This window comes from Syngnathoides biaculeatus, chromosome 17 (genome assembly GCF_019802595.1).
Source record: "Syngnathoides biaculeatus isolate LvHL_M chromosome 17, ASM1980259v1, whole genome shotgun sequence".
NCBI lineage: Eukaryota > Metazoa > Chordata > Actinopteri > Syngnathiformes > Syngnathidae > Syngnathoides > Syngnathoides biaculeatus.
This window is the reverse complement of record NC_084656.1, coordinates 12,500,145-12,522,607: the sequence shown is the minus strand read 5'-3', so window position 1 is coordinate 12,522,607 and position 22,463 is coordinate 12,500,145. Positions and strand designations below refer to the sequence as shown.

The 22,463-nt window shown below is 40.1% G+C and overlaps 2 protein-coding genes across 4 annotated transcripts in view; both read right to left on the bottom strand.

Moving 5' to 3' along the window:
- LOC133490970 (rab GTPase-activating protein 1) overlaps positions 1–22,463 on the bottom strand; it is a 78,366-nt gene that overhangs the window by 33,673 nt on the left and 22,230 nt on the right. For all 3 annotated transcript variants that reach the window (XM_061801726.1, XM_061801727.1, XM_061801728.1), the window contains 4 exons: positions 22,249–22,418; positions 21,933–22,089; positions 19,120–19,213; positions 16,884–17,034 (listed from right to left, as the gene is read on the bottom strand). In XM_061801726.1, coding sequence (XP_061657710.1) covers positions 16,884–17,034; positions 19,120–19,213; positions 21,933–22,089; positions 22,249–22,418 — 572 coding nt within the window. The remainder of the gene's footprint in view (positions 1–16,883; positions 17,035–19,119; positions 19,214–21,932; positions 22,090–22,248; positions 22,419–22,463) is intronic.
- LOC133491226 (probable G-protein coupled receptor 21) lies at positions 663–5,720 on the bottom strand. The gene has a single exon (XM_061802177.1). It carries the CDS (start codon positions 4,655–4,657, stop codon positions 3,416–3,418), a length of 1,242 nt encoding a protein of 413 aa, XP_061658161.1. The 5' UTR covers positions 4,658–5,720; the 3' UTR covers positions 663–3,415.

Sequence of the window (22,463 nt, the reverse complement as noted above, 5' to 3'; positions counted from 1 at the left end):
TATTTTCAAGTGACTTGAAGGTCTAAAATTGACAGAGCCAAAAGTTATTCATTCCTCTTCTTCATCATAATTTACTGTCATAGTTATCTATTATCATTACTTTTTTGAGTGAAATAATTACAAAATATATGCTTAACATTCCTTGCAGTTTTTGTTTTCTGAAAAACGTTGAAAAATTACTTCATCCATTATTTTAAGAGGGTGTCAATAAGTGTGAGACAAGGGATGTTTAGAACATAAGAGCGCCACCAAAGACGATGTAAACTGCCAAATCCACTTCTTCCACTCTTATCAATCTGCCATCATTCAGTCATCCACTTAAACATGCTCTGCCTCATTACCATACTGCACGCTCAGCACTAAATTATGGTGCCTGTGCGCTACACTCCATTTACATCATGTTTGGATTTTCTCTGTGACAATCTAAACTAGCATATTTGCAATTTAGCAAATGACGAAGTTCTGCATGATTGCAAGCTATTACTTTTCTTGAAGACCTTACTGAAGAATTCCATAGATCAAATTTATTAGCCCTTTGGAAAAATGTGATCATATTATGCGTAACCCAGTTTATTATGTTTTGAACATGTCACTGACTATGACAAGAGATAAACAGTTGTCAAATTTACATAGATATTACATTTAATTTCTCTTTACAGATACACATGGACAAAGTTACAATACAATTTACAGTACATGTAGGTTTGCTACCTACCAGAGCATCATGAAATCTTCTGATATTGGTCACAGGGTCTCACACATTTAAGAGATTTCTCCTCCACATTCTCAATCTATGAAGTGTTTTTTGTTTATCTGTTTGTTTTCCAATCATTCTGGATTTGACAGTGACTTTATAGTGGTAAGACATGTAAAAGTCAGCTGCTCACTAAAGCTGGGGCATGAGTGTGCAATTAGGTCTGTACTGGTGTGTCCTATTTAGATGCTAAAATAAGCACAAAGAAAACCAAACACAAATCAGAAGAGGCATAAGAAAATGTTTGTCTTTTGTTCTGCATGTGTGTTAATTGATTAAAGGTTGCACAACCTGTTTAAGTGTTTAATGGCCAATGCAATTCAGTCCTAAGTCTCTTAAGATGTAATAACAGAATCATGAACTCTGTCAAAATATTTTGTTTACAAGGAGCCATGCTGTATGCAGAAGATGAGAATGTATACTCCGCTTGCTCCCTGAACCAACAAACAAGCCAGAAAGTAGTGCATATACATTTTTTTGGCAGCAGCAATACCCGTCATCTGACCTCGAACTTTTTCAATAAATTCTGATCACCTCTGTACATTAGAATCTGATATTTTCTCTTCAAGCTTAAAAAAAAAAAAACATACATAACAGTAGTAACGCCTTGTTGCACTTTCACAATAAATACAACTGCAGTTGAGTTCTGCCTCATTTACTCAATGTCTTTACAATGGAATAGACACAAACATTCAAAATGGCATTTCTTTACACTGACGACTTGACAGTAGAAGGTAATAACATTTCATATATCATATTTGGCACTGCTTCACAAATAACAGCATTTTGTAAGACAACATAAATCTATCATAATTGTGCATAATTACAAAACAGTACACCCACCGAAAAAAAACCAACCTTTAAATATTCTCAAATGTGAGTTAGTTGAGCAATGGAAGGTGATAACCATGTTAGCACCCTTGCTTTAATTAACAGTCTTGTCCAGCCATCGGTCATGTTTTAATATACCCGGAATGAGTCGCTGACACTAGCACGTGTGCTAACAAACAATGAAATGAAAACATGAGAGTACAACGTGTAAGGTGTTATAAGAACAAACAGTCACTGTATAAAAATGAAACGGACAAGTTATACCTCACTGAATGTGAGCTCTATGAGCTGGCTACTTTCCACCTCTGGCACAGATAAAACTGACAGCCCGTTTATTCAGTCTAACAGTCAGATGTCTACAAAACGGAGCCCTCTCTAAAAGGTAGGGTGGTAACACATTCCCACTTTAATATGTATTTCAAGGCAGCAATGAATTACATCAAGCTTTGCTTCACAGTCATGACAGTCTACGCCAAATGTGCAGAATCCCCTCTAGAATTAGTCCGCATACAGGATAACAGTTTGAAAATCAAACACCCCCTCCCAAAAAAAAAAAAATCTCTTTGGTACATAACCTAAGGTATATGAAGCTATGTTATCTACTTCCATGTTTTGTACTCATACAATGGATCTCTTCATCTTGCTGAAATTGAAGTTCCAGGAAGAGAAGTACAGATGAAGAAATGATGGAAAAATACATGCATGAATACAGATACATGCAAGTATCACGTGTCACTCTCCTTTCAGAAGAACATTGTAACCAGAGAGAATGGCCTCTTAGTTTTGTTTTTGTGTTTTCCTGTGTTGGTCAATGTTTTTGTGCAAATCCACAGGTACATTACAATGATCACAATACTGCATCTAACTAAAACTGCACTCTATGGAACAAGGCAGTTCTTTATATAAGGGATGTGAAGTTTCAGCTGCCACAAAATGCTCAGTTTGTCATTAGACCACTGTCCTCTTGTGAAATATGTACCAGTTTATTAAATGATGTACCAATTATCAGCGTACAGATAGTGCGAAAACATTCTCTCTTGATTTTGCTCAATAATTTATGCTTACATTTAGTAACACGCCGGACATGCAATGAAACTACCAGACAGCAGAGAAAATTGTGGGGACGACTGCATAATATGCAACAAGAAGAAGAAAGGAATTGTTTTGTTTCCTAACAGTCAACGCCACTCCATCATAAAATGGAATTTTCATTAAGATTGAATGTCTTGCACAAAAACAATAGAAAATGGATACAAGATAGGTTCTACCTCTACATTGCTTGCTACACTGTTCACTGATGAAAACACAATTACACATAGTCACTGATTTTAATTAAAAGCAATATAAACGTAAAAGTTTTATCCTAAGTACATAGAGGGCTCAGGAAGACTTCAAAGTACTTCGCACATTAACAGCTCAGCTCACCCCTATATAACGCTTTGTTTTCATTCACATTTTTTCCTGGATAACAATACTCAACCCTTACATTTTGTTGGCTTTGCAAAAATGTATTTTTCCAAACAAAAAAAGCCAACCCTGCTCCTCTAAAAACCCTTCTATCTTTCAATACTGTCCTTCTAATGAATGAATTACACCTTTTGGGTCTTTTTAGGAAATTTTATCCTTCAGTGCTTTACTCCCGACTCCTCCCACTGCCAGCTGTGGCGTGTCCAGTGAGGACATCTGTATAACCTCCAAATGTGATGGAAACAGCAGTAGCATAATGACGCCACCTTCCATCTCTTCGTGGAAACGTTTGAACTTGCAGAAACACTTTTTCAGAGCAGTTCAGATGCCAAATATGGCACAAGGCTGTCCCCAGTGCAGGCACTACACATGGCAAGTTGTGCCAATTCCTATGTCTCCGTGGCCAGATCCATACCCTGTCCCGGTATATCCCTGTTCAATCGAACCGATGAATGCCTTTTTGGGTTTCCTTACCCCAAACCCGCTGCTGCTGCGTCGTAAACAATAGGAGCAGAGGCGCTTGAGGCCCTTCCTGAAGGCAGAGTTGGAGAGACTGTATATGAGACAGTTACAAAAGCTGTTGCTGATGGCCAGCCAAGTAGTGAGGAAAGATGCTGCAGTGTGGTGGTAGATTCCACCACTCTCCAAGAGAAAGTATATGATGTAGGGCAACCAGAGGATGTAGAAAACACTAGTAATGCGGAACAGTACCATGGCATACCGTTTGTCCGGGTATGTGGAAGATGGTTGTTGATACTGCAATTGTTGATGTTGGGGTTTCTGAGGTTTGAATAAGCTGGACGAATGACTTTGGTCTAACTCACTGCTGTCCTTGACGAGAGATCCAGCTGTCAAACCTGGGTCTTGCTGCGGTTGGGGTCGGTAACGCGCGTGGCGTTCGCTGATCTCCCGTGTATGCTGTCGGCAGATCTTGAAGATGTTGGCGTAAGTGAAGCAGACTGTGAGGGCGGCAGGGGCATAGAGAAGCATGACAATGAAGGTTGTGAAGGCTGGCTGGGTCCTCCACTTGACTGCACACCACTCCACCACATCACCGTGGTAACCAGGCTTTCCCCACCCAAGGAATGATGGCAAAAACACCAGTGCAGAGTACAACCATATCAGAACGATGCAGCAGCGCACTCGACATGGTGTTACCAGGGCTCCGTAGGTCAGAGGTTGTGTGATGGCGATGTAGCGGTCCACGCTCACACATGCTAATGACACCATTGAGACGGACTTTAAAACGCACACCATGTACCCAAAAATCTGGCAGGTGAGTTTGGGGTCAAGTCCTTGGAGGTGATGAAGTAAGGACAAGGAAGGGAAGAGGCAACTGACACCAACAAGCAAATCAGCATACGCCATAGTCTGGATGAAGGCACTGGTGGTGTGCTGGCTAAGCAAAGGGGCACAGTGAAAAACAAAAATCACCACCAGGTTACCTGAAATAATTAGAACAGTGAGGAGAAGGATAATGGAGACTTCAAGCAGACAGGTGGTGAAGATTTTCGAATAGCTAATCTCAAGCAGGCAAAAGGGAGCAGAGAAGTTCGACAGGTCAGCAGAGTTCTGGTTCAGTGGATCCAGAGAGGAATTCATCATCAGGATAATGTCTCGTTGGGCCGTTTAACAGTAAGGTCAAACTAATTATTTTTGCAGGTAGTTTCCTGGCTTTGAAACTAACTGCATGGTTTCAGTTTAAACCAAAGGCTCCATGTTTCAATTCCGTAGTTCACCTCCCACTTCATTTCAAATGCAGGTGGGATGGGAAGCTTATGAAGCCCTTTATTAGCAGTGTTATTTTTGTTTGTTTTTTTAAATCACAAGCAAATGAACACAGAACGCGTCAACAGCTTTCTGCTTAACCCTAGCGTGAGGCAAAAAAAAATGCCTTTGCTGAAGAACAAAATCCAGTCTGGTTTAGGCTTTAGGCTTGCGTGCCCATAAAGCCAGAAATGGCTTCAACATCTCCTGCAGTAGAGACTTGAATGAGGGGTCCCTCTTATATTTTGGTCGTCCAGAGAATCACAATCCAAGCTTTCAGTAAAAATATGCAGCGTGCCGAGTACAAAAAGCAGTCATCAAGGAGGCAAAGTCCAGCTTTTCCCGATTCTTGTTCTTTTCTTCGTTTCTTGCTCCTTGTTTACCTTATTTCCAGCACACTTCCATGTCTGCCGGCTTTTCCCCCCTTCCGAGTTTCCGTGTAGTCCTTTGCCACAGTATCACAGCCAACTGCTGGGAGGAAAGCGGTGTACGAGGTGACAAATGTTAAAAATGCCTGCACACACAGACACAAACACCTCCACACCTCAGTTGTCTTTTTGATCAAGAGCAGCAACAATGTTTCGAGTGAAAATGAGGTAGGCAGGCATACCGAGGCTCGGGAGAACCTTCTGCCACCTCCTTCTCTTGGTGATGATTTATCCTCCTTTATTAACCGTCTCTTTCTTACACCCAGTAAAGCTCCGTCCCACCCACTCTCTCTCTTTCTCTTTCCCCCTCTCTCTCTCGCTCTCTCTCTCAGAAACACTGGCAAATGTCCCACCCTTTTCTGCGGCTCAAACCAATCATGCTCTCTCTCTCAAAAGAAACACTGGCAGATATCCCTCCCTTCTCTGTGTCTCAAACCAATCATCAAGAGTAAAGATGTGGCTGGATCTATCCCACACCTACTCCAGTCCCCATTTCTATTCTGTCACTATCCCGTCAGGAGCACAGTCAGATTATCATCACAACTATTAAATACTGATACAATGCTCGTAAGTGTAAACCCAGTTGTCTCTTTTTAATCTGCATCTTATTGGCAAAGTCATTGATTTGGAGTACACAAGTTTCAATTGGAACAATGACTCCTGCCTTGAGTACAATTTACAGAAAACATTCTTGTTGTTATTATAAATACACTGTGTTTTGTGCTCCTACACGAAGAGAAAATACACACTTCAGTGATTTTCCATTTGTGTTAGTATTGGTGTGTGCTCTTGCTTTAGATTACATAAAATACAACATTGTCTTTATTCTTGAATTTCTACTGAAACAATATGGATGGTCGTAGAAAACCACAATCTATCCCTCTGGTCATTCTCCAATTACATATGATGACCTCTGGAGACAGCTTTTTCAACAAAAATAGCATGTTTCATTTATCATTACTCCGCAGTTAAATAATCACGTTGTGATCTCAAATACGATTAAAAAGAAAACATGTACGTAATACAGAACATATCAAAATATACGGTTTTTGAAAACTGTCTAAACCAAGGGTGCCCAATGAGTCCATCACTAAGACAGTTTAGGTTCATCACGTGACAGCATGCCACCCCCTACCCCCAAAAAAGACATCAGTCTATCATCCATCTCATAGCTTGACCGAGGTTTGGACAATAAGTCAATCGCACGCATCAATTGATTGACAGTCAGTTTGACCAATACTATCCTCTTCTGCTGTGTCACTGCGCATGTGCACATGAAGGTGTGTTCATCTCGTTCAAGTCCTGTTGCGATCTCATATATAAAAGAAAACTTTAATAAAAAAAACAATGTATAGTGGATCCTACAGAGGTGGAAGATCTTTTGAAAACCGTCCAAACCTTAAAGTTAAACTGTTTCCATTCGGCCCGCAGGTGTCCCGTTCGATTCATGGCCATGTAAAACTCTTTTTTTTTTTCCCCTCATTTACTAATGTGGTGAAGCAAGTGTAGAGTAGTACAAATGCTAGCCAAGAGAGTGGCACGCATGGTTGCAGCTGCGCGTTATGAATCCCATTTGCGTTTGAGACAGGATTTGCCATCTGTATCATACCCTTCCAGCGATACAGCAGCCAGTCGTATTGCAACAGGATGCATCCTGCGTTATCACATTACCAAGCTGTCCACTCCAATGACAGATCTCAAGTATATAGAATGGACGACTTTGAATTAAAACCCGTTAGAAATCACCATCTCCGTAACAGGTGTTTTCATTATCACGGAAACAAGAACCAAAGGACATCCAAGAGTAGCATGTAGCTAGCCAGCTCGCTTAAAAGTGTCAGGCATACATTGTCGTTCCTACACTATTTACCCGATTTGGATGTAAATACTTTCACATTAAAGCTAAGTTTTGTAGTTAAAGCACATGTTGCTTACTTTGTTTCAAATTCATTGTGGTGGTGTTCAGAGCCTAAACAATGAGAATTGTTCCCATTTCCCATGAGTGAAGAGATTAAGAGGTTTATAGCGTGAATTTTATGTGAGGTGAGCTTGTTCAGATATAATTATAATCAAGTAGATAACAATAATGATCCAATTAATAGTAATAATGACACGTACAAATCACTCCCCCCCCCCGTTTATGAATTACAAAACACGTCAATATGCAGAATGGAAGACCTAAATAATAAATGGCTTGAGCTTTTGTTCAAGTACCGGTAATGGTCATAGCCTTTTCAAACCTCTGTTGAGCAAGGGCACCTATTTTACATGACGGTACCAAAAAATATATATACTTAAAATGTATGAATACAGAGATAATGAACATGTTTCAATTTCGTCATAAATATACTTAATGTGAACATTGGGCTTCTTTAGTTGGTCACAAAGCTCATATATTTGCAGAAGCCTGTGGCTTATTCTGTTTTGTAAATTGCAACAGGCGGATAGGGTCTACCACAGCAAAAAGGTCGTAGATAAGAGACCAGACAAAGTACGGCTCCATATACCCCTTGACGAATACAAAAAATTTAATCTCGGTTTCCCTTAACCAGAAGGGAGTCACCCTGGCCCTCCTCTAGAGCACCTAATGGCCGCGCCTGCACCCATGGAGCTCGGACAGGCACAGCCCAAAAGGGTAACGTGGAGTTGAAGTGTGAGGTGGGCGATGGCCGAAGCCATGGACGTTGGCAATCCAATCCCCGGCTACAAGAAGCTGGTTCGGGGAACTTGGAATGTCACCCCTCTGGAAGGAGCCCAACCTGGTGTGTGAGGTTGAGAAGTTCTGAATAGATATAGTCAGCCTCGCCTCTACACACGGCTTGGGCTTTGGTACCACTCCACGTGAGAGGGGTTGGACGGTCTTCCACTCCAGAATTGCCCATGGTGAGAGGAGCTGAGCAGGTGTGGGTAAACTTGTTGCCCCCCAGCTTGGCTCCTGTACATTGGTGTTCACCTCGGTGAATGAAGGTGGCCTCCCGCTGCCTTTGGGTGGAGAGACAGTTGCTAACTGTTATTTATGTTTATCCACTAAACAACAGTTGAGAGTACCCATGCTTTTTGGTGTCCTTGGTGCTGGAGAGCACTCCCCCTGGGTCTCCATCAATCTACTGGGGTACTTGAATGTTCACATGGAAAATGACAGTGAGACCTGGAAGAGCGTGTTCTGTGCTCATCACAGACTGTCCACAACGATTGTCCACACGTCCAGAGGATAGATAGTGAGAATATTGGTAGAGGGATAAGGATACAGGTAGCAGGCAAGAGAACCAATTGAACACCAAAGACAAGGTTGATGGTTTTTGTTAGCGAAGACATGAGGGCAGTTGATGTGAGAGAGGAGGATGCAGTGAGTGATACAAGAAAAAAGATGACATGCTGTGGGTACCCCTAAAGGGGTAAGCCGAAAGGAGAAGCCCCATGCTTTGGCATGGAAAAGAAACATTTGATGCACTTGGGGAAAATAATCTAATGAGGAAATGTTTCATGTTCTCTGAACTTAAACCTAAATTGCATTTGTACGCCCCATTTTTCATGCTGTGCTTATTTGTTAATCAACCATACAAGCCACTATGATTATGCTTGTTTTCTAAAATAAACTATTATGATTATGCTTGGTTTCAAAATGTTAAAAAAAAAAAATCACTTCAACAGAATCACAGACAGAAAATTCAATAGGTCACGAAAGTGTATCACAAATAATTACATTTCATAGCATCACACTGTGTTAATTAGGACCAAAAGCAACATTGCAGGAGATAATTCCTCTCTTGTCCCTTGTCTATCTGAAGTTGAGGCAGTAAAGAGAACAGAAAAAAAATTCACATGAGAGTTTATAAAGTTCAGACAAAAGAACTTGCATATTCTGAAAAAACACCACCGCTGTGGAGTTTGCATGTTATCCCCGTGCCTGCATGAGTTTTCTCCAGGAACTCCAACTTCCTCCCACAGCCCAGAAACATGCATTAATTGGAGATTCTAAATTGCCCCTAGGTGTGATGAGTGCAACTGTTGTCTGGCTCCATATGTGTCTTGCAACCAGTTCAGGGTGCACTCCTACCCGATGACAACTCTGATCGACTGCAGCACTCCCGCGACCCTTGTGAGGATAAGTGGCTAAGAAAATGGATAGATGGATAAATATCTTAAATTGAAGGTTTTCCCAAGAGTTCCAGTGCAGAATAGCGATTTTTTTTCCCCCCAGACACTGAAAGAAAAATTACACGAGAATGTGTAATAAATATAAAGTTCAAGTTGGACAGGAAAGGGTGGGTATTAAATGCGAAAACACCTTACGCATATGTGTGCTCACATAAATTCCTTTAGGTCTAACAGTTTTGCAGATGCTGCAAGAGACTATTTTTGAAAGCGTCAGCTATAGTGAGTCGGCACAAGCAAACCTGACATCTTAATCTCCCTCCTAGCAGACAGTTGTTCATTATAAACTCTAAAACTGGTAAGGCCTCAATTTTAAGGTTTTTGATTGTATCGTCTTGAACAATTTAGCAGTAATAGGCCCCCTCATTAGTCTAATGAATCTGTGCTACAACTTACGAGGTTATGCGCTTTTATAATTACATCGAGTCACACAGGATCCTGCTCTAAAAATATAAAATTAGAAGCATCACAGGATATTAATAGCCAAATGCTACATGATCCACTTCCTCATACTAATGAATTTCTGAAGGCTGCAAAGTTTGCCTCGTGCAGAGCAATTTGCTGTCGCGTGATTGAGACCCAAATGCGCGCGCACACACACACACACACACACACACACACACACACACCAGCCTGCACCTCTCTCTGCCCCCACCCAGCAAATCCAGACAAACTCCTTCGCGTTCACGCATCCCCTCTGCCCAATGCACGAGGAGCTAAAAATAAATGACGTTAAGGAGAAAGGGGTTGGATGGGGAGGAATGGGACAAAAGCTAGCAGAGGGAGGAAAGGGAATAGAGCTCATCAAAAAAGAGTGGATGCTGAGAAAGAAGACCATGAAACTAAGAAAAAAAAAATAGCAATAAGACGAAGGTGCAGCACGCATGATGAAGAGGCGGTAACGTGACATCTTGACACTTGGGTGCTGAGCTGAGCACAATGTAGGTCTCGACTTTATACCCTGGCCAAGGTCTCAATGCTAGTTTTTAACTCCCCACAATATTTTGTCAGGCACAATTGACTCAAAAAAAAAAAAAAGTCTTAAACCCATTCTTTTTGATACAAACGAGTGATGCTCCAAAAATCAAAATTCTTGTAAGATACTTAAAACCAATGCTGAGGAACCCAACGTAAACGTAAAATGTTAAACGTATCATCTGATCATTGATCTCAATTTGTTCAACCAGACACTGTTCCAGAGTCACCACTGTGGTTGGTTTGTTCCTTGTTACAGAAAGCTAAGTAAACACAGCCACTGAAAATGACCAAAAAATGTAGAGGAAACTCCACCCTGTGGCATCCTTGCCAATACCAGCTGTAGCGACACCTCTGACTTGGAGAAGAAATGCAGCACATTTTCAAAAATTGGCACATTGGATGCACTCGAGTATGAAGGCAAACTATGCGGGGGAGAGCATCAGTGGCATCAGTGCAAGTATAAAGACACCTAAAGACATTCTTAGCTAACTCCTTTAAAATAACCGCTATTCCATTTCTCTTCCCATCCAAGCTGTGGTAAAATTATTTAAACACTGTGTTTAAATGTTTAATTGATTCTATCTTTGCTGTCTGTTACCAAAAGGCTCACAGACCAGTAGATGAGGAGAACCAAAGTTTGGAGTTCAACCACATATTTGCAAAAAACTCAAATACAACTTGTGCGACAAAGCTCCTGAAGCATCAAAAGAAAGCTGTAAATGGATTTTTTTTTGTATTGACAACAGAGAAGGGTGCAAATGATGACAAGGAAAAGTATGAGAACCATAAATGTAATGCTCCTTTTAAATGAAGTATCTTCAAAAGGCCAAGAAGCTTTATTTTACTTTGCTTAACTTCATGTATAACAGTCAAGAATGTTAAAATGTTTTTTAAACCATTGCTGTGCAAATATAAATGTTTTGTAATAGGGACAGAGCTTTCAGATTTTCTCAGGTAAAATGTGTTAGAAAATGATATTTTAAATTGAACTCGTCTCAATACAAAATATTGTCTTCAACTAATCGTGCCAATGTACTTGGCTGAGTCAGTGTTTACGCCTATGAGCAACTGATATGTCAGTGAATTGAAGTAGAATGATTATGGAACAGGTGGTACTGTTGTCGACTAGTTAAGACATCTGCATCACAGTTGTGAGGTCCCAGGTTCAAATCTGGCCTCACCTGTGTGGAGCTTGCATGTCATCTCTGTGCCTGCATGTGTTTTCTACGGGTATTTTGGGTTGCTTCCATGTTTTAAAAACATGTATGGTAGGTTAATTGAATTTGCTCAACGACTGGCTGTCGACCAATTTAGTGTATATCCCCCACTTCTCACCCAGTCTTTCATGCCAACACCACCTTTCAAACAGAGTCAGATGGGAAACGCTCCAGCATGTCCACAACCTTAGTGAAGATAAGTGGTGTGGAAAATTAATGGATAATGAATTTGGGGATGTGGGAGGCAACAGGAGAAGATTGAGAAATAGCACACAAAACGGTGAACAAGCAAACTCCAAACAGAGAGGTCCAAAACATGATCCAGACCTGGAAAATTTCTACTGCGGACTAAACTACTTTTCTGCTCAACTGCAACTAAGAATATTACTATGTGGAAGAAAAACTCTTTGGTAAGTGCTCGCCATTTTGGGAGAAAACCTTTGGAATTTAAAGAGAAGAAACTGGTTGAAGACAAGACTGCGTAGCTGAACTTTCTAATCTGAATAACGTTTGATTTACATGTGCACCACGCAGTTAACATCATGCGCTTCCTCTCATTTACAAAAGGCCCTCAGTTCTTTTAACAGCCATCTAACTTTTGTTTTTATTTAACCTTGGATACCTCTTGAAAAGTGTGTTCCCGTGGCTAAACACATGGCAATAACACAAGCAGATTGATTCCAACTACCCTTAGGTATTGGCAATTTAAGTATACAACAGTTGTTTTGTCTTGCAGAAAGTGCTGTATCATTCATGCAGCATGTGGACAAAAGCTTTAGGACAACCTGCATTATGTAAAGTGAAACTAGACATTCTGGGCCCAATATAGTGAATTTAAGCATGCGTTTAAGTAAGGGTTCCCAGTTTCTTCCACACAAATTCATCCACGCATTCCCAAGCCTTGATATATCATTCTGGAACTGACGACATTGATTGGAACAGTGTCCAACACATTGAAAAATAGAATTATGCAATCCAAAATGCATCCATCCATCCATTTTCTTAGCCGCATCTTCCTCACAAGGATCGCGGGAGTGTTATCACAGTTGTCAACGGAAAGGAGGCGGGGTACACCCTGAACTGGTTGCCAATTGCAGGGCACATAGAGATAAACAGCCACACTCACAATCACCGTGGGGAAATTTGGAGGGTCCAATTAATGTTGTAATTTTTTGGGATGTGGGAGAAAACCAGAGTGCCCGGAGAAAACCCACGCAGGCATGGGGAGGACATGCAAATTCCACACAGGCAGGGCCGGGATTGAACCCGGGACCTCAGAACTGTGAGGCCATCGCTTTCCAGCCAATCCAATCTGAAGTATAGGACACCCTCACTCTCTTCCTCAGTTGTTTAAGCGTGGCTGATGTGAGGACCAGGTCGTACTGTGCAGTGAGAAATGTACCAAAAGATGTAAACCCAGATATTCATTTTTTCACACATGAAATAGGTGTTGCCATCTTATTTCTCTCCTCTCTCAAACAATTTTATCATCACAAACAGCTTCCACTGGGCTACTTCCAAAATCACATGTAGTAGCTCTGTCAATCAAGGGGTCCTGGCCTTATTATTTTATGGAAATAATTCAAAATGCATGGGCCGTGGATGCAATAGTCTAATGGGTTTTGGCTTTTTTTGTTGTTGTTGTTGTTAGATGCTGGAATGTTAATTACTCAGCAAATGTAGTCTGGAACTCAGTAGCAGCGAGCCTTTTATTAGTCTTCAATCAGGGGAAGAAAAGGTTACATTACTAATTGTGACCACTTATTTTTTTTCAATGGCCTCATCAGAAATGCCCATGAACAGCACGTTCAGACACGCTGAGCCCCGGTTGAGGTATCAAAGAGGCAGCTAGCTAGAACACAATGTGCCAAGTAATTAAATAAATTGTACAAGAGAAGTAATTATATCAAGAGTAACACAATCAAAATGAATGCTCATAGAGAATTATTTCATTTAAAATACATTACACAGACCCCTACAAAAGTATTGGAACGGCGAGGTCAATTCGTTTGCTTTTGTTCCATACAGAAGACATTTGGGTTTCAGATCAAAAGATGACTGTGCCAAAAGATCTGAATAACAGCTTTTATTTCATGGTATTTACATCTAGATATGTTAAACAACTTTGGACACAGCACCGTTTGTTTGAAGCCACGCGCTTTTTAAGTGAGCAAAATTATAGGAACATCTGACTGATAAGTGTTTCTAGTTACTCAGGTGTTGCCTTTTAGATCGATTACTTAAACATTAGTGCTTGTTTTTAAGCTTTGGGTTTCACCTGTGAAAAGTGCATTTGCTTTTAAGAAAATATGAAGACCAGTCAGCTATGAGAGAAGAGCAAATCATTCTGAAGCTCAGAAAAGAGGGAAAACTGATCAGAGCTATTGCACAAACATTGGACATAAGCAGTACAAAAATTTGGAATGTCCTGAGAAAGAAAAACTACTGGTGTAGTGAGCAAAAGTCGTCAAAATGGTAGGCCAAGGTTATCATCAGCAGTTGATGACAGAAACATTGTGAGAGAGGTGACTAAACACTCAAAAACAAGTCTGTGACATCACTGCCAAACTCTACAGGGCAGGGATGTAGGTATCACAATCCACTATTGAAAAAACACAGAAGAAATACACAGGCCATACAACAAGATGCAAACCACTCATCAGTAAAATGAATCAGAAGTCCAGATTGGATTTTGCAAAGCAGTACATAGATGAGCCAGAAAGATTTTGGACTTTTATAGACTGAAGAGAGGAAGATTTATCTCTACCAATGTGATGAAAAGGCCAAAGTATTGAGAAACAAAGGATCTACTTATGATCCAAAACACAACGTCATCTTAAAAGCATTGTGGAGGTAATGTCATGGCTTTGGCTTGCATGGCTGCATCTAGCTCACTAGTCGCCATTGATCTAACTCACAATGGAAGCTGGAGAATGACTTCTGAAGTCTACAAAATCATTTTGTCTGGCAGTTTACACAAAAATGCATCCAAGCTAATTGGGAGAAACCTCATCATGCAATAAGACAGTGACCCAAAATATACTGTCAACACAACAAATTACTTAACCAGGGAGGAAAAGGGGAAGGTATTTGACAGCCCGAGTCAATCACCAGACCTTAACCCAATAGAACTTGGATTATACCTCCTGAAGAGGAAACTGAAGGGAGAAACCCCCAGAAACAAAAAAAAAAAAAAAAAAAAAAAAAGAAAGAGGCTCCATGAAAAACCTGGAAAAGGATATAAAACGAAGAACGCAACAGTCTGGTGAAGTCAGTGTGTTGCTGGATTGATGCTGTTATTGCAAGTAACAGTTGTCCCACCATATATTGAATATTAGTCACTTTAAATTAATGTAATCCCAATATTTGAAAACACTAGCAAAGTGGATGTCTTCAAACAAAGGGTGCGCTATCCCGAGTTGTTTAACACCATCTTGATGTAAATACCTTGAAATAAATGCTGAAGTCTTTAACTTTTGTCTCAATTGTTGATTTGAAATCCAAATGTCTTCGGTCCACAAAAAATAAAGAAATTGACATTGCTGTTTCAATACTTTTATTTTGAAGTATATTCAGCCACTCTGCGGGTTTTTTGACAAATTCAAGAAATACACAATAAAATTAACAAGCACATTGCCAACATTTCTGTCAATGTCTTAATTGTATGACCTCAGATCGCAATCAACTTGAAAGGTTCCATTTTACTCTTCATACTTAGTATTCCCAACACTTTTAACCAGACTAGTTCAGGTAGACTAAATAAATGGAGAAGTGTCTGTTGGACAAGCTGCACGTGTTTTCCGATCCTGGAATGTTTTAAAAATAAATTCCAACTTTCTGTCCAGTGACTATCAAATCAGTAATGTTGCACATCATAGTGGTGGTACAGTCACTGAAAGCTAACATTCCATTCATGCCATTTAAACTAACAGAATGAAATCAGCATAGATTGTTTTTGTACAGGAACTGTGCAAAGATATAGAGATCAACACAAAAAGAAGACTTGGACTGGGAAGGGGCCACAGTGGTCATTGAGAAGAGGGAAGTGGAGGGAATAAAAAGCAAGACCAACATCTTTTCACCACCTGGGAACCAGCCTTGTGCCCTCAGGATGTTGCCTTTATATAAGCAGCAGACAGAGTTACAGCAAAGAACTCAGAGCAGCATTGACACATTGGGGGGGTGTCGACTCGTACAAGGCTGAGTCACATCTGATACTTAAACATTACCACACGCCTGTGGGTATGCACAAAAAAAAACTATTGTACCTGCAATGTCTGAACATTGCAAGTACATACAACATACATTGATATGTGCACTTCATTTTTTTATCATCTCCAAACTTAGTGCTAGAGTGCAAGTGAATTTAAAGAGAATTAATCCGACCAAATTACACCACAAACTAACTGTGGAGAGGTTGCTGAAATGTTCATTTTCACATAATTACAAGGAGTGGGTGACGTCTCCCATTTTGTAGCACAATGTAAAAATGTCCAATTAAGGTCTTTTGCACCAAAGGGCCTTTATAGTGAAGCTTGGAACTTGTGGAGAAAGATTGCATGTTTGGATTATGGGAACCATTCCCAAAATAAAAGTCCTGGGATTTTTATTTTTTTTTCAGGAAACTGTTATAGGGCTACTATTCTCTAGAGACCTAGGAGCATTCCCCCCCCCCCCCCTTTCTCTTTGATGCAGTTTTTTTTCTTTTGTTGAAGCCAGAAGTTTACATACACTGTGCAAAAACACAAATTTTTAGCTTCCTGGATTGGCCTGGACCCTGGGGTAACAAGAGTTCCCCCTCACATGGGTTCTCCACCTACAGGAGACCTATGAATGAGTTTTCTGCGTGGGTGTCCGGGCTCTCCCTTAGAGATAGGGTTAGAAGCTTCGTCATCCAGAAATGGCTCATAGAAGAAAAATATAAATATAAGAAAATCTGGGCGTCCATTCTAAAGCTACTGCCCCATGAGTCCATCTCGGATAAGCGGTAGAACATGGATGGATGGAACTTTTTTCCTTGAAGAAAATATAAAATCATCCAACAAATTCTATCTCTCATTATTGTGGCATTTAACAGAATTGAATAATTTTGGTTAATCTGACTGACCTGAAACACGAGAAATTTAGTCTGATTTGACTTCAGACAGTGAGACAAAAAATGAAATGTATGTAAAGTGTATGTAAACCTCTGGCTTCACCTGTACGTACAGTACATACATATCCCACATACAAGTTGATTGTGTACTGATTACATATACATCACCAGCAAGTGTAGTTTAGTCTTACCTTTGTGATAAGAGTGCGGTATTCCTCTACCTGGTGGTCATTGTTGTGGCAACCAGACAGTAGCTGCCACACCTCCCCCCGGAGCGCCTCAGGGATGCCACTCCGCACCAGAGTTGGAAGCTGCCTGGGGCGAACGCACAGGTTCATGTGCCTGGGAAAGGTGGGGGAAAGAGCAGAAATTAGTAATAGGGACGGTCAGACTAGATCCACTTGACCAATTCTGTGGAGATTCAACATTGCACCAATTAAAAGTTGTCTTTGGTCTATGACGGTCCTGTCATATGTTCTGATAGTGCTAAAAATAACATGCAATGAACAAGTTTTCATAGAATCATAAATGTTGTCACGCAGCACAGCATGCACAGTTACAGACATCCTTGTCCATTATAAAGCTGCTTATCCTCACAGGGGTCACGGGAGTGCCGGAGCATGATACCAGCTAACATCAGGCACTTTGTGTTTTTCATTTGTTTGATTATTTTTATGCACTGAACATATGTATAGGTAGATTATTTTTCTATACACAGATATACACAGTACATATATAGGCACAAATCCATGCAAACATACAATCTACCTACCTACGGTGGTGTGAAAATTTGTTTGCCACATTACTATTTTCCTTTTTTTTTTTTTTGCATCTTTGTCAAATTTAAATGTTTCCCATAATGAAACTAAAATATGATTCAAAGACAAGAGAAGTAAACACAAAACAGTTTTTAAATTACTTTTAAAAATTATTTTTAAAGAGAGAAAAATCCAAACATGGCACTGTGTGATTTTTTTTTTTTTTCTGAAACATGATGGGACTCTTACGGCAGATGTAATTGGTATTATGGTAGTATTGTCACAAAAGAGATGTCTTGTGGCATAACTGAGACAAGCCAAAATATTCTGTCGTGTTTTTTTTCTCGGAACTCCGTCATGCAGGCCATTTTTGCCCACTGCAGTCATGTGTTAAACTGAGGAAAGTGAAACTCGCAGTTCTTTAGATGTTGTTGTAGAGTCTGAGGTGTCCTCTTGGATGAGTTGTGGCTCCGCTCTTGGAGTAATTTCGGTCAGCCGCTCAATACTGAGAAGGTTCACTACTATTCTATGTTTATAACCATTTCCACACTGATAGATCTCTATTTCTTTCTCATTTGTTCCTGAAATTATTTTTTTTCCGGGAAATGTTTTTTTGCTTGTATGTGCCCTGCAATTGATGGTGACCAGTTCAGGATGTACCCTGTGACAATTAGAGGTATGGAAAATGGATGGAAAAACAAACAATAATACATTGTATTAAGGTATCAACTCGAACGTTCTTACAGGTGTTGAGACACAAAGCATTTCACCACACCGCTTGTCAGTAGCACTCCTTGCGCACCGCCAATATCCAGTCATACCCGGCCGGTCCTGTTCTGTCTTGTCCTATCTGTTAGCTGTTGCATGTCCTCACTTTTCACCGCTTATTTGTCATTTTTTTTTATCCCCACTCGTTATTTGGGGTCAGCGGACGAGGCACTTAAACTTAGAATTAGAATGTTTAAATTTGAATTATTCTGAAAGAAAAGGAACCTTAGTCCCTGTTCCAATCAATTCTCTTTGCCCAAACAAGGCAAATAGAAACATGACAGCATATGTCGCATGTATATTCAAATTATATACACTTACTCACTATTGTTTTAATGTTTATTGTTCTCGATTACAATGGCAATGTTCAATATATTAAAGTTAAATATTCTTAAAAAGGGTGTACTTGCATCATCAATGATGCTGTTGTTTCTCGTGTTAGTCGTTGGGGAAATATAGCCTAAAAAATTTAAACTACAAAGATAAATAACATATTGAGACAGAGAGAGAGACAAAAATATTGTGGAAAAAGTAACAATGGTAACAAAAATCTGCAATATAGTGGGACAGCAATACAGTATTTGTATTCCATGATGATACAGTAAGTTACAGGGACGTTGAGATTCTCCTGCAAGCTCTCCCACAAGCTTCCCAACATATACTGTACATGCTTTCTTTCAACCATGCCAGGTTTCCTGTGTGTTTTGAGCAGCAAATTAAATACGCCATGTTCAAAAACATTTTCTATGCTCAATCGTTTTCACTGAGAAAATGAATGAAGGGAAAGCTACCCCGAAAAGCTGCTTATCTTGTTCCCTCACTTGCAACAAACACACAGCCAATCATGCAAGAGTTTGGTCAAAAGGAAATAAAAACAACAACAGTGCAACAAAAACCTTACCACTTGGATAACAAATCTCCCCAGGTCTCCAGGATCTTCTCAGCACACTCTTTGGAAACATCACCAGAACCACTGAGTAACGGCTCATCATTGTCTAGAAACAAGAACATGTACTTGTTACATGAATAATTTACATTTTATGACTCAAACAGCTATAGAAAGCCAGTAGTATCTCTTCAGTCAAATGTCCCTTAATTTCCAGAAAATAAGATTTTGCACTGGAATTTCAGCAAATCTTGTGAGAATACAATCAAGTCAAAATTTAAAAGATTACGTCCAAAGGTGTGATTCTTTACCATTGATGTATTTTTTTTTTTTCTTCCATTGTAGGGTATTAGTGATGTTAGCAAACAGAAAACATGTAATAATGACCGTATAACTGGGTATAAAAATGAGCTGTATGCATAACTGTCCCGGCTGCACAGTACAATACGATTATACAGTTAAAGTGACAATCAGATATCACACACAGCCATTCTACATACATTTGAATATCATGGGGAACATTTTTTTTTAATTTGACAGGATAAATGTCATGGAAGGACTCAGTACAAATAAAGTGAAATACTTCATGATTTTATTTTATTTACAATGTTGATCTTTTTAGCTACATCTAATAAAACCTAAAATTCTCCAAAAAAATATATATATATTTTTTGGGGAGAATTATTATTATTATTATTATTATTATTATTCAATGGAATCTATCTAGGAATTCAACATCTGGAACGCTTATTTCCTGTGTTTGATTAATCTGTATATTGTACAAGTTCATTAAAATTACTGAAACAACCTGTTCAACCTTATTCTAATTTTAGATACACCTGTAATCAAGAAAACAACAATGTGAAACACAAAGTCAAACGTGTTTAAAGTGGTGAAGCGACTCATTCCCTTCCCAAGCATATCAAGTCATCTCCATTAGACAGAGGCTCCACTGTATTTAACAGTGTCAGTCCTTCTAAGAATTTGTGAAAGTTGCCAAGAGCGGGATATGTTTCACCTTCAGGGTGCAAAAAACTGTATCCTCTACTACAAAAGAGACATATGATCTGTTGCATAATGTGAGCAGGCTTTAACCCAATGATCCTTCTAAGTTTCCTAATGGCCGGCATGTGAGCTGGAGAACGAAGAAACAACAATGGAAGATGGAGCCAGTGCATTGACATCACATTGCTGTCTATCTGGATGAGTGAATGAGTGGTGCACGCAGTTGGTGCCGCAGTCAAGAGATTCTATGTTCAAATCTCAGTCAAGACCTTTCTGTGTGAACTTTTTTGTTCTCGCTGTGCCTGTGTGAGTTTTGTCAGGATACTTTTTGAAATGTTTTTCACAGTCTGGTTTAAAAAAATGAAAAAAATCTCCATTCACATTAACACTGTTTAAAAAATATCTGCTCACAATAAAACTTTACATATCCAACACACCCATGTCTTAAGCGATGAGCTATACGGGCAACCTTGTCCTTATTAGGGTTTGGCTGAGAAGCTAGTGATATTAGAGGATGATCAGTCCAATTACATGGTACACAGAGACAAATGTGTATTTATGGTCATAATTTAGTCTTCAGTAAAACCCTTAGCATTCATCTATCCCATTTTCTATCGTTTATCTGAGGTTGCATTGCGGGGGCAGTAACCTCAGCAGGGATGACCAGACTTCTCTTTTCCGAGCCACTTCCTGACCCACATCTTGTGACCATAGGTGAGGGGAGGCACATATATCGCCCGGGAGATTGACAGTGTCCCTTTTTGGCTTAGCTCATTCTTTACCACAACGGACCGATACAAAGACTGCATCGCTGCAGACGCTGCACTGATCTGTCTTGTCGATCTTGCGTTCCAATTTTTCCCTCACTCGTGAATAAGACCCCAAGATACTTGAACTCCACTTGGGGAAGGATCTCATCACTATCCTGGAGAGGGGATGTCACCCTTTTCCAACTGAGGACTATAGTCTCAGATTTGCAGGTGCTGATTCTCATCCCAGCCCCTTCACACTCGGCTGTGAAGCGCTCTAGTGAGAGTTGGAGATCACGGCTTGATGAAGCCAACAGAACCACATCATCTGAAAAAAGCAGAGATGCATATTGAGGAACTGAGGCCACCAAACCAGAGCCCCTTTACACCTCAGCTTCGCTTAGGAATTTTGTCTATAAAAGTTATGGAAAGAATCTGTGAAAAAAGGGCAGGCTTGGCGGAGCCCAACCCTTACAAGAAACGAGTCTGACGTACTCCCGGCAATGAGGACTAAACTCTGGCACAGGTCGTACAGGAAGCGAACAGTCCATACAAGGGGGTTTGGTACCCCATTCTCAAAAAGAACCCCAAACAGGACTCCCCAAAGGACAAAAAGTCCACAAAACAAAATATGCCTGGGAGAAAGCTGGAGTATCCAGAGAACCACATACAAGGACGTGAATGTACACGGACACAAGCACACACTTGAGCTGAGATTCAAACCTGGAATCACTTGATTCTGAGTGAGAAAGAATATATGTACGTGTGGACATGGTCTAAAATAAGCACACTTTCTGACACTTTTTGTACAGTACAATAAGTTCTCCAACACAGTACCCTAGGCTTTGGGTAAACACCACATTTAAATCGGGTACAGCCCTCAAGTGGAGTTTCTTTAATCTGATGCATAAATAGGTCATGTGTAATAGTTAAATGATCCAAAAGACTTGTTGATCTTAAACATGCAAAAATGAAAACAAAAACAAAAAAAACATAACTGTATACTGTAAAAATGTATATGGTTCAAATGAATTCAGAGATTTAAAGCATCACAATAATAGTGGAAAAAATTACCTTCCTCTTCGTCATCTTCGGGTGGAGAAGGGACCCCACCGGAGAGGATGCCCGGACTCGCTGTGGTCTTCCGTTTTGCTCTCTCTGTCTCACTTTCCAAACTCACCACCTCGTAAAGTGTGTCCGAAGAAGGACTCTTCCGCTCCTTGCGTTCCATCTGACAAAAAAAAAAATGAAGTGGGTGAAAAATTCCATCTGGGAAAATTAAAAAAAAAAATGCTATTCTCTTTCTCTGTTTGTGTGAGCCGATATGAACCTTGATATTCATTTAGTTGGATAAAACCACAAGTGATGTGTGTGCCATAAGTGGACATACTTGTCGCAGTTTCAGGTAGAAGGTTTCAGTGTGGCTGCGCTTGCTGAAGGGCCAGAAGAGACGATCATTGGGGGAGCACACCCGGACCCTTGTCTCCAAAAGGAAACGGACCGGCTCCTCAACTTCTGTAATGACTAGGTCCACTGCTGTTGTCATGTACATGAATTTATCTACAAAAGGGGGAAAAAACATTTTAGTATGTTTAAAATAAATAA

Excerpts from the sequence above, each read along its gene's own strand:
- LOC133491226 (XM_061802177.1), bottom strand. The coding sequence starts at position 4,657 with ATGATGAATTCCTCTCTGGATCCACTGAACCAGAACTCTGCTGACCTG.